Raw genomic sequence first — 12,311 nt, 5'->3', positions numbered from 1 at the left:
TAAGTGTGTCTGCCTCCAGCTCACCTGTATAAGTGTGTTTCTGCCTCCAGCTCACCTGTATAAGTGTGTTTCTGCCTCCAGCTCACCTGTATAAGTGTCTCTGCCTCCAGCTCACCTGTATAAGTGTCTCTGCCTCCAGCTCACCTGTATAAGTGTGTTTCTGCCTCCAGCTCACCTGTATAAGTGTCTCTGCCTCCAGCTCACCTGTATAAGTGTGTTTCTGCCTCCAGCTCACCTGTATAAGTGTGTTTCTGCCTCCAGCTCACCTGTATAAGTGTCTCTGCCTCCAGCTCACCTGTATAAGTGTGTTTCTGCCTCCAGCTCACCTGTATAAGTGTGTTTCTGCCTCCAGCTCACCTGTATAAGTGTCTCTGCCTCCAGCTCACCTGTATAAGTGTCTCTGCCTCCAGCTCACCTGTATAAGTGTCTCTGCCTCCAGCTCACCTGTATAAGTGTCTCTGCCTCCAGCTCACCTGTATAAGTGTCTCTGCCTCCAGCTCACCTGTATAAGTGTCTCTGCCTCCAGCTCACCTGTATAAGTGTCTCTGCCTCCAGCTCACCTGTATAAGTGTCTCTGCCTCCAGCTCACCTGTATAAGTGTCTCTGCCTCCAGCTCACCTGTATAAGTGTCTCTGCCTCCAGCTCACCTGTATAAGTGTCTCTGCCTCCAGCTCACCTGTATAAGTGTCTCTGCCTCCAGCTCACCTGTATAAGTGCCGTGCTCTGCGGGGCAGCTGTGGGATGTGTCTGAAGGCCGACCCCAGGTTCGAGTGTGGCTGGTGTGTCCAGGAGAGGAAGTGCTCTCTGCGGCAGGAGTGCTCCCCACCTGACAGCACCTGGATGCACGCCACCGCCGGGAACAGCCGCTGCACTCACCCCAAGATCACCAAGGTGACGGGGGGGAGGGGGGGGGAGGGGGTGGGTGTGTTTGTGGGGAGGGGTGTGTCTAGAACACACTGAGTATACTGTATAGTGATAAACAAGATAGTTGTAGCATGCTGGTGTAGTGTGTCTAGAGCAGTATCTTGCCCAGCAGTCGGCTAGTGGAGGAGGAAGCAGGAAGCAAGGAAGCAGGAAGCAAGGAAGCAGGAAGCAAGGCTGGAGCTGTCAACACACGCCCTCTGATCAAGCACTCCCTCCCTCTCTCTCCTTCTCTCTCCCCCTCCAGCCCTCTCTTTCACCTTCTCTCTCCCTCTCTCTTTCATTGTATTTGACTGGCTTTCAACTTTCATTTTGTAATAAAGTTTATATTTGTACTTCAAATTCAACTGTCTCCCTCTCACTCTCCCTGTGTCTCCGTCTCTCTCCCTCTTTCCTTCTTTCTCCACCTCTCCCTCCCTCCACCTCTCCGTCCCTCCACCTCTCCGTCCCTCCACCTCTCCCTCCCTCCACCTCTCTCTCCCTCCACCTCTCTCTCCCTCCCTCCACCTCTCTCTCCCTCCACCTCTCTCTCCCTCCCTCCACCTCTCCCTCCCTCCACCTCCCCCTCCCTCCACCTCTCTCTCCCTCCCTCCACCTCTCCCTCCCTCCCTCCACCTCTCCCTCCCCCCACCTCTCCCTCCCTCCACCTCTCTCTCCCTCCCTCCACCTCTCCCTCCCTCCACCTCTCCCTCCCTCCACCTCTCCCTCCCCCCACCTCTCCTTCCCTCCACCTCTTCCTCCCTCCACCTCTCCCTCCCTCCACCTCTCCCTCCCTCTCCCTCCCTCCACCTCTCCCTCCCTCCACCTCTCCCTCCCCCCCACCTCTCCTTCCCTCCACCTCTTCCTCCCTCCACCTCTCCCTCCCTCCACCTCTCCCTCCCTCCACCTATCCTTCCCTCCACCTCTCCCTCCCTCCACCTCTCCCTCCCTCCACCTTTCCTTCCCTCCACCTCTTCCTCCCTCCCTCCCTCTCTGTCGGTCTCGGAGGAGGTGATAGTGATGATGTGTTTCTATTAAAACTCAGGACCTTGACTGTGCCCTTGTTAACTGAGCTTCTGTCTTACTGCATGTTACATCAACCAAGAGAGAGAGACACCAGAGGTAGGGGGAGGGAGAGAGACACCAGAGAGAGAGACACCAGAGGGAGAAGGAGAGAGGTGGAGAAGGAGAAAGGATGGGATAACGTTTGTTGATAGTGGACTCCAGACCCAACACTTACACTGACTTCTGACTCAACATAACTTTGTCCTACTGACCTCTCATGATCTTCTATGAACACCCCTCTCTCTGTTTCTCTCTGCCTCTCCCTCCCTCTCTATCTCTCTCCCTCCCCCCCCCCCCCCCCTCTCTCTCTCTCTCTCTCTCTCTCTCTCTCTCTCTCTCTCTCTCTCTCTCTCTCTCTCTCTCTCTCTCTCTCTCTCTCTCCCTCTCCCTCTCTCCCCCTCTCTCTCTGCCTCTCTCCCCCCCCTCTCTCTCCCTCCCTCTCCCTCCCTCTGTCTCTCGCCTCTCTGTTTCCCTCTCTCTTATCCATCCTCTTCATTCTAGGCTTCATCGGTATGAGACACATGTTCACATTACTAACACAACCGTGGAACAGAAACTCCAGAACACAAATATGATTCCTTCTCCTCCACTCCTCCCCTCCTCCTCCTCTCCTCCACTTCACTTCTCTCTTTCTCTCCTCATTTCCACTCAAGCCTTAGAGTGCAGCAGTAATTGAATTATTTCTCTCCCTCCATCTCCTCTCTCCTCCGCCCCTCTCCCTCCCTCTCTCTGTCTCTCTCGCTCTCTCTCCCCCTCCCTTCCTCTTCCCTCTGTTCTTCTCATTGTCTCTTCAGGGTCTCAGCTCATTTTGACTGACATCTTGTCTGCTAGTCTTTACTCCAAGGACTCTCCTCCCCTCCTCCCTCCTATTCTCCCCCTCCCTCCCTCCCTCTCTCCCTCCCTCCCTTTCTCTCGTTGCATCTCTGGAGACACTGAGAAGACAACGTGTTGAAATGAGGCTACACTTAATAAAAGGAGGGAGGGGAGGAGGGGGAGGGACAGACTCCCAGGAGCCCCCTCGAGCATCGATACTCCCCAACCTATAACATCTCCTCCCCCCTCTCCCTCCCTCTCTCCCTCCCTCCTCCCAGCTCACACCTTCAGAATCAATAATAACTATAAGACTGGTTCTTCCTCCTTCTCTGAAACCTTCCAGATGTATATTCCTCTGTGCTCTGCCTGCCCTCCCTCCGTTTCATCACCCCCTCAATCCCTCATCTCACCCCCCACAGCAGCATGGCAGAATAAGAGAAATAGTACATCAGAACTCGGCTGGAGAAGGGAGGAGGACAGGGGAGGGGACGGGAGGACAGGGGAGGAATATGAAAATATAACAAATTAAAACACATTTTGAATCAAACAAAGAAGTCCAAGGCCTTTTAATCAAACAGTTTCCAACATGTGAGCCTGATCAAGTCATGGAATCCTGCCGTTCTCTACGAAGGACAACACGGAGCTTTCTGACATGAATCAGTAGCTAGTTCCTCAATATTTCAGTAGATTGTGATGTGTGAGAGCAGCAGTCTCGCTGCTCTGCACAAACACACACTCCACTGGCCTGCTCTGGGCGGGGGTGTGTGGGGGTTCGTATCCAGCGACCCCTCTGAAACCAATTTGAAGCACTCTCTGTTGGCAGAGACCAGAGAAACATGTTTTCTTCATACTGAGGTCTTGGTAGGGTTGTTCAGGTAGGGTTGTTCTGGATGGTTGTCCCATCCAGTGTTGGGAAATGTAGTCTCAGGACCCCCGAACATGAGCCATGGGCATGATGGGAATTGTAGTCCTACACCTTCAAACAAACATCAAAGAGTGGATGGGAACCCTAGTCCTGTGGTCTGGCGCCTGGCCAGCCAACCAGAGAGAGGCAGCCGGCCAGATTACCCATAATAACCATGCGATGGTTTCCAGGGCCGTCGGCAACGCCACACATCAGTCATCGTGTTTGTTTGTCGCGCCACACCTGTCCTCGTTACGGCCAATGATCGGGCTAGATAAATCACATTATCGGATCTCCACGCGTCACCACGGTAACCAGGCACAGACTCGGAGTGGCGGTAATAAGTTTCAATTAGCTGGAGCGCCTGGCCAGGGCCTCGCTCTGTGTTCACAGAGAGAGGCGATTTCTCCTCGTTAGGAACATTGTATGACTTTGTGTGTGTGTGTGTGTGTGTGTGTGTGCGATTGTGCATGTCAGCCGGCCACTTAGGAACGTTGTATGATTCTGTGTGTGTGTGTTTAGCTTGTGTATATGTGCAATCATGCATGTAAGCGAGCCACTTGGTGTGTGTGTGTGTGTGTGTGTGTGTGAACAATAACACTCAGTACCTGTGTGAGTTGATCTGCTCTTGTGGCTGTTTTGGAGTTTTGTGTGTGAGTTTACTAAATATGCATTTGTGTGTAGATGTGTGTGTGTTTCCCCCTGTATTCTCCTCATGATCAATCCCCATTTCTACCACACGATGATGTTGTGTTCGTTAATAACAACATTCCCTTTCTCTACCCCTCCATCTGCCTCCCTCCTCCCCTCCATCCCTTGCCCCTCTACCCCTTAACCCCTCCATCCCTCCACCTCTCCATTCCTTATCCCTCCATGCATCCCCCCACCCCACCCTACCCTGCAGCTGTACCCAGAGACGGGCCCTCGTCAGGGGGGCACCAGGCTGACCGTGCTGGGGGAGAACCTGGGGCTCCAGTTCCAGGACATCCAGGTGGGGGTGAGGCTGGGCAAGGTGCCCTGTGTACCCCTGGAGGAGGAGTACGTCAGCGCAGAGAGGTGAGACCCTCCCTCCAGACTCTGGGTCAGGTCGGCCTGCTGTCTCTCTATCCTGGTCTCTCTATCCTGGTCTCTCTATCCTGGTCTCTCTTTTTCACTCCTTTTCTATCCTGGTCTTTCTCTCTCTTTCTTTCTCTCTCATTCTCTCTCTCCTGGTCTCTCTCCTTCTCTCCTGATCTTTCCTTCTCTCCTGGTCTCTCTCTCCTGGTCTCTGTCCTTCTCTCCTAGTCTCTCTCTCCTGGTCTCTCTCTCCTGGTCTCTGTCCTTCTCTCCTAGTCTCTCTCTCCTAGTCTCTCTCTCCTAGTCTCTCTCTCCTGGTCTCTCTCTCCTAGTCTCCCTCTCCTAGTCTCTCTCTCCTAGTCTCTCTCCTAGTCTCTCTCTCCTGGTCTCTCTCTCGTAGTCTCTCTCTCCTGGTCTCTCTCTCCTAGTCTCCCTCTCCTAGTCTCTCTCTCCTAGTCTCTCTCCTAGTCTCTCTCTCCTGGTCTCTCTCTCCTGGTCTCTCTCTCCTGGTCTCTCTCTCCTGGTCTCTCTAACCCCCCTCCCTCCCTCCCTCAGGATCGTGTGTCTGCTGAGCGATGCCACAGGTTACCGTGTCCAGGAGGCGCAGGTTGAGGTGTGCGTGAGGGAGTGTGTGGCCCAATACAGAGCAGTCTCCCCGCGACCTTTCACCTTCGTGGTAAGAACCCCCGACACCCCCCTGCTTGTCTTACTGCTGTGTTAGTAGGGTGTGTGAGTGAATTTTGTTTTCCTGGTGTTGCTGGTGTGTGTGGTGTGGTACTAGTGTTGCTGGTGTGTTTACCCTGGTCCTCTCCCTCCAGACCCCCTTCTTCTCGCGGGTGCTCCCCGCCCAGGGGCCTCTGTCTGGGGGCACCAGGGTCACCATCGAGGGAAACCACCTCAACGCTGGCTCCTCCATCAGCATCTACATAGGACGCCAGCCATGCCTCTTCAAAAGGTGGGGGGATGCAGGGGTGAGGGGCAGCATGTAAGGACGGGTTTGTCTGCAGGTAAAGGTGTGTGTGTGTGCATGCAGAGTGTGTGTGTGTGCGTGATAACCACCTTGTCAAAATGTGTGGCGTCTTCCGGGGCTCTCTGAGGTGTGTGTGTGTGTGTGTGTAGGTTGTGAATAGCGTTGCCATGGAGACGGGGTGAGAGAGATGGGAGCAGCATCTCCAAGGTGTTAGACGCACACACACACACACACACACGCAGGCACAGACACACACACACACACGCAGGCACACACACACACACACTCACACAGGCATGAACACACTCACACACACATTAGCATTCTGAAACCAACCCACACATTTAAATCTGTCTAAAAGAACCACTTCCTCATCTCTACCCCTCTTTACCCCCCCTCCTCTCTCTCCCTCTCCCTCTCCCCTCTCTCTCTCCCCTCCTCTCTGTGTCTCCCTCTCCCCTCTCTCTCTCCCCTCCTCTCTGTGTCTCCCTCTCCCCTCTCTCTCTCCCCTCCTCTCTGTGTCTCTCTCTCCCCTCTCTCTCTCCCCTCCTCTCTGTGTCTCCCTCTCCCCTCTCTCTCTCCCCTCCTCTCTGTGTCTCCCTCTCCCCTCTCTCTCTCCCCTCCTCTCTGCCCCCCCCAGGAGGAGCTCTCGGGAGGTGGTGTGTGTGACCCCTGCAGGCGGTGCCCCCGCCAGCGTGCCCCTCCTGGTGGACATCGACTCAGCAGAGCTGCGAAACCCTGAGGTCCACTTCAACTACACCCTGGACCCCACCGTGCTGCACATAGAGCCTGACTGGAGCATAGCCAGGTGAGGAGGACAGGAGGGGTGGGGATGGAGGAGAGGAGAGGATGGAGGAGAGGAGAGGAGGGGGATGCAGGAGAGGAGTGGGATGGAGGAGAGGAGAGGATGGAGGAGAGGAGAGGAGAGGATGGAGGAGAGGAGAGGAGGGGGATGGAGGAGAGGAGAGGATGGAGGAGAGGAGAGGATGGAGGAGAGGAGAGGAGGGTGATGGAGGAGAGGAGAGGAGGGGGATGGAGGAGAGGAGAGGAGAGGAGGGGGGGATGGAGGAGAGGAGGGGGATGGAGGAGTGGAGAGGATGGAGGAGATGAGAGGAGGGGGATGGAGGAGAGGAGAGGAGGGGGATGGAGGAGAGGAGGGGGATGGAGGAGAGGAGAGGAGGGGGATGGAGGAGAGGAGGGGGATGGAGGAGAGGAGAGGAGGGGGATGGAGGAGAGGAGAGGAGGGGGATGGAGGAGAGGAGAGGAGGGGGATGGAGGAGAGGAGAGGAGGGGGATGGAGGAGAGGAGAGGAGGGGGATGGAGGAGAGGAGAGGAGGGGGATGGAGGAGAGGAGGGGGATGGAGGAGAGGAGAGGAGGGGGATGGAGGAGAGGAGAGGAGGGGGATGGAGGAGAGGAGGGGGATGGAGGAGAGGAGAGGAGGGGGATGGAGGAGAGGAGAGGAGGGGGATGGAGGAGAGGAGAGGAGAGGAGGGGGATGGAGGAGAGGAGAGGAGAGGAGGGTGATGGAGGAGAGGAGGGGGATGGAGGAGAGGAGGGGATGGAGGAGAGGAGGGGGATGGAGGAGAGGAGAGGAGGGTGATGGAGGAGAGGAGAGGGATGGAGGAGAGGAGGGGGATGGAGGAGAGGAGGGGGATGGAGGAGAGGAGAGGAGGGGGATGGAGGAGAGGAGAGGAGGGGGATAGAGGAGAGGAGGGTGATGGAGGAGAGGAGAGGAGGGTGATGGAGGAGAGGAGAGGAGGGTGATGGAGGAGAGGAGAGGAGAGGAGGGGGATGGAGGAGAGGAGGGGGATGGAGGAGAGGAGAGGAGGGGGATGGAGGAGAGGAGAGGAGAGGAGGGGGATGGAGGAGAGGAGTGCTGAGTGTGCTTGTTTCTCTCCTCAGCGGAGGAACTCTGTTGACCATCAGTGGCACCAACCTGGCCACCATCCGAGAGCCGAAGATCCGAGCCAGATACGGCCAGGCGGAGTCTGTCCATGTGAGCATGGACACACACACACACACACAGATGTACACAGACAGACACACAAGCACATAGACACACACATGCACACACACAGGTTAATCAATTAATTATTGAAAGTCACCAGTTTCCTGTTAATTGAGGTTACCTTGGAACTGAGGTGTTTATAGCGGAGTCAGGTGGCTGAGCGGTTAGGGAAGCGGGCTAGTAATCTGAAGGTTGCCAGTTAGATTCCCAACCGTGTCAATTGACGTTGTGTCCTTGGGCAAGGCACTTCACCCTACTTGCCTCGGGGGAATGTCCCTGTACTTACTGTAAGTCGCTCTGGATAAGAGCGTCTGCTAAATGACTAAATGTATCTGTAAATGTAAATAGCATTAGGATACTACTTATATTCTCACTCATTCTCTCTCCTCCATCCACACCCTCTCTTCTCCTCTCCATCCCTTCTTCGTCTTTCATTCCTCCCTCGCTCTCTCCTTCCCCCTACCCCACCCTCTCCTCCTCCCTCCACCACCCCACCCCACCCTCTCCTCCTCCCTCCACCACCCCACCCCACCCTCTCCTCCTCCCTCCACCACCCCACCCTCTCCTCCACCTCCCTCCACCACCCCACCCTCTCCTCCACCTCCCTCCACCACCCCACCCTCTCCTCCTCCTCCTCCCTCCACCACCCCACCCTCTCCTCCTCCCTCCACCACCCCACCCCACCCTCTCCTCCACCTCCCTCCACCACCCCACCCTCTCCTCCTCCTCCCTCCACCACCCCACCCTCTCCTCCTCCTCCCTCCACCACCCCACCCCACCCTCTCCTCCTCCCTCCACCACCCCACCCCACCCTCTCCTCCACCTCCCTCCACCACCCCACCCTCTCCTCCTCCTCCCTCCACCACCCCACCCTCTCCTCCTCCTCCCTCCACCACCCCACCCCACCCTCTCCTCCTCCCTCCACCACCCCACCCTCTCCTCCACCTCCCTCCACCACCCCACCCTCTCCTCCTCCTCCCTCCACCACCCCACCCTCTCCTCCTCCTCCCTCCACCACCCCACCCTCTCCTCCTCCCTCCACCACCCTCTCCTCCTCCCTCCACCACCCCACCCTCTCCTCCACCTCCCTCCACCACCCCACCCTCTCCTCCTCCTCCCTCCACCACCCCACCCTCTCCTCCTCCTCCCTCCACCACCCCACCCTCTCCTCCTCCTCCCTCCACCACCCCAACCTCTGCCTCCCTCCCAGAACTGCACGGTCTACAACAGCTCGATGATGGTGTGTCTGGCTCCCTCGCTGGTAGACACTGAGCGGGGCTTCTCGGAGGCGGGCACTAGTCCAGACGAGCTGGGCTTCTACATGGACAACGTCCAGGGCCTGCTGGTGGTCAACCACTCCTTCAGCTACTACCCCGACCCCGTGTTCGAACCCCTCAGCCCCTCTGGAGTCTTGGAGCTGAAGCCCACCTCCCCGCTCATCCTCAAGGTCAGCTCCCACAGAGCCCTGTGGTGGTGGTGGAGGGGATTAGAAAGTTATCAGCAACACTATAATATTATTTAAATAATATTGTTGGCGGTGATGGTGATGAGGGTAATATTTATGGAGGGGATGATAGTGGTGGAGGGGATGATAGGGATGGAGGGGATGATAGTGATGGAGGGGATGAGAGTGGTGGAGGGGATGATAGTGATGGAGGGGATGATAGGGATGGAGGGGATGATAGGGATGGAGGGGATGATAGTGATGGAGGGGATGATAGTGATGGAGGGGATGAGAGTGGTGGAGGGGATGATAGGGATGGAGGGGATGAGAGTGGTGGAGGGGATGATAGTGATGGAGGGGATGATAGTGATGGAGGGGATGATAGTGATGGAGGGGATGATAGGGATGGAGGGGATGAGAGTGGTGGAGGGGATGATAGTGATGGAGGGGATGATAGTGATGGAGGGGATGATAGTGATTGAGGGGATGATAGTGGTGGAGGGGATGATAGTGATGGAGGGGATGATAGTGATGGAGGGGATGAGAGTGGTGGAGGGGATGAGAGTGGTGGAGGGGATGATAGTGATGGAGGGGATGATAGTGATGGAGGGGATGATAGTGATGGAGGGGATGATAGTGGTGGAGGGGATGATAGTGATGGAGGGGATGATAGTGATGGAGGGGATGATAGGGATGGAGGGGATGATAGTGATGGGGGGGATGATAGGGATGGAGGGGATGATAGTGATGGAGGGGATGATAGTGATGGAGGGGATGATAGTGATGGAGGGGATGATAGTGGTGGAGGGGATGATAGTGATGGAGGGGATGATAGGGATGGAGGGGATGATAGGGATGGAGGGGATGATAGTGATGGAGGGGATGAGAGTGGTGGAGGGGATGAGAGTGGTGGAGGGGATGATAGTGGTGGAGGGGATGATAGTGATGGAGGGGATGATAGTGATGGAGGGGATGATAGTGATGGAGGGGATGATAGTGATGGAGGGGATGATAGTGATGGAGGGGATGATAGTGGTGGAGGGGATGATAGTGGTGGAGGGGATGATAGTGATGGAGGGGATGATAGGGATGGAGGGGATGAGAGTGGTGGAGGGGATGATAGTGGTGGAGGGGATGATAGTGGTGGAGGGGATGATAGTGATGGAGGGGATGAGAGTGGTGGAGGGGATGAGAGTGGTGGAGGGGATGAGAGTGGTGGAGGGGATGATAGTGGTGGAGGGGATGATAGTGATGGAGGGGATGATAGTGGTGGAGGGGATGATAGTTGTGGAAGGGATGATAGTGATGGAGGGGATGATAGTGGTGGAGGGGATGATAGTGATGGAGGGGATGATAGTGGTGGAGGGGATGATAGTGGTGGAGGGGATGATAGTGATGGAGGGGATGATAGTGATGGAGGGGATGAGAGTGGTGGAGGGGATGATAGTGGTGGAGGGGATGATAGTGGTGGAGGGGATGATAGTGATGGAGGGGATGATAGTGGTGGAGGGGATGATAGTGATGGAGGGGATGATAGTGGTGGAGGGGATGATAGTGATGGAGGGGATGATAGTGGTGGAGGGGATGAGAGTGGTGGAGGGGATGATAGTGGTGGAGGGGATGATAGTGGTGGAGGGGATGAAAGTGGTGGAGGGGATGATAGTGGTGGAAGGGATGATAATGATGGAGAGGATGATAGGGATGGAGGGGATGATAGTGGTGGAAGGGATGATACGGATGGAGGGGATGATAGTGGTGGAGGGGATGATAGGGATGGAGGGGATGATAGTGGTGGAGGGGATGATAGTGGTGGAGGGGATGTTGGTAATGATTCATATTATGAAGTTACTGGTGACACTAAAGGCTAATGTTATTACAGTAATACAGTCTTACCATTAGTTACCATCCATTCAGTCCTCATTCCCCCGTGAACGTGTCTATAAATCCTCAACATCCTGCCAGTCCTGGAGCATCAACTGTCACAAAGAAAACCTTTTACCTTGTCATGCATTCATCCCTGTGATGAGATTCAAACCAAACAGTGTGTGTGTGTGTGTGTGTGTGTGTGTGTGTGTGTGTGTGTATGTGTGTGTGAGACAGACATTGCTCCGCTACTAAATGATGAATGTGTATGGAGGAAGATTTCCTCCTACAGCAAGCTGCACACACACACACCAGACATATAAGTACACAGACATCCGACGCGCACACACACACGTACACACATCAGACACACACACGTACACAAACACACAAACACAGGGAGTTTAGCCCTGACAGGGAGAAATGCTATTTGCAGAACTAATCAGTGCTGTTTTCAAGACCCGCATCACATTCTCCACACAATTAATATCTCATCTGATGTGGTACCTGGGGCGTGCAAGAGAGAGAGAGAGATTGTGTGTGTGCGTGTGGAACAGGGCAGGGTGTGTGTGTAGAAGTGCAGTGTGTGGAATACTGTGGGAGGTGTGTGTCTGTCCCTCCTGACTTCCTCCCAGCTTGGGAGGAAGTCAGCGACACATCTCTGACTTGACTTTGCCATGTTTACTGCTTGTTGTGTTGTGTGCCGGCTGATGTTGATTACTTGTGTGTGTGCGCGTGTGTGTGTGCGTGCGTGCGTGTGTGTGTGTTGCAGGGTCGTCACCTGGTCCCGGCTGCTCCTGGTAACGGCCGGCTGAACTACACGGTCCTGATCGGAGAGACTCCCTGTGTGCTCACTCTGTCTGATGCCCAGCTGCTGTGCGAGTGGCCCAACCTCACAGGACAGCACAAGGTCACGGTGAGGACAAACACACACACACCACCTCACAGGACATCACACAGATAAAGTGAGAGGACACACACTCAACCTCACAGAATTACCTGATGTCACTTTAACATACACATACACACACACACACACACACACACAGACCAATCCCTCCACACCAGATGTGCAGTACCACCTCTCTTGTTTGGACAGCTAGCTCTGACTCCACACTTTCCTGCAAATACCTTCAAAACCCTTCAAAGTTGTGACAGCTGGTCTGTGTGATGTGATACGATGGCTCTTCAGCTTCACAGTAGCAGTGTGCTGGGAGGGTCTGCTCCTACAGCTGAATGTCATGTCGAATATCGGAGAGAGACTTTTCACGGAGTTTCTTTAGTAAT

At 55.3% G+C, this 12,311-nt stretch overlaps 1 protein-coding gene across 1 annotated transcript in view; it reads left to right on the top strand.

The window, feature by feature from the left end:
* The window catches only part of LOC134019592 (plexin-A1-like), a 32,316-nt gene that overhangs the window by 1,064 nt on the left and 18,941 nt on the right, over window positions 1–12,311 (top strand). Inside the window, 8 exon segments of the mRNA XM_062460557.1 lie at window positions 701–891; window positions 4,587–4,738; window positions 5,294–5,414; window positions 5,557–5,693; window positions 6,349–6,516; window positions 7,612–7,705; window positions 8,928–9,164; window positions 11,797–11,940. Coding sequence (XP_062316541.1) covers window positions 701–891; window positions 4,587–4,738; window positions 5,294–5,414; window positions 5,557–5,693; window positions 6,349–6,516; window positions 7,612–7,705; window positions 8,928–9,164; window positions 11,797–11,940 — 1,244 coding nt within the window.

Source organism: Osmerus eperlanus, chromosome 4, assembly GCF_963692335.1.
Source record: "Osmerus eperlanus chromosome 4, fOsmEpe2.1, whole genome shotgun sequence".
NCBI classification, from domain to species: domain Eukaryota; kingdom Metazoa; phylum Chordata; class Actinopteri; order Osmeriformes; family Osmeridae; genus Osmerus; species Osmerus eperlanus.
Note: the sequence above shows the minus strand (reverse complement) of the source record. Positions and strands in the feature narration are given on the sequence as shown.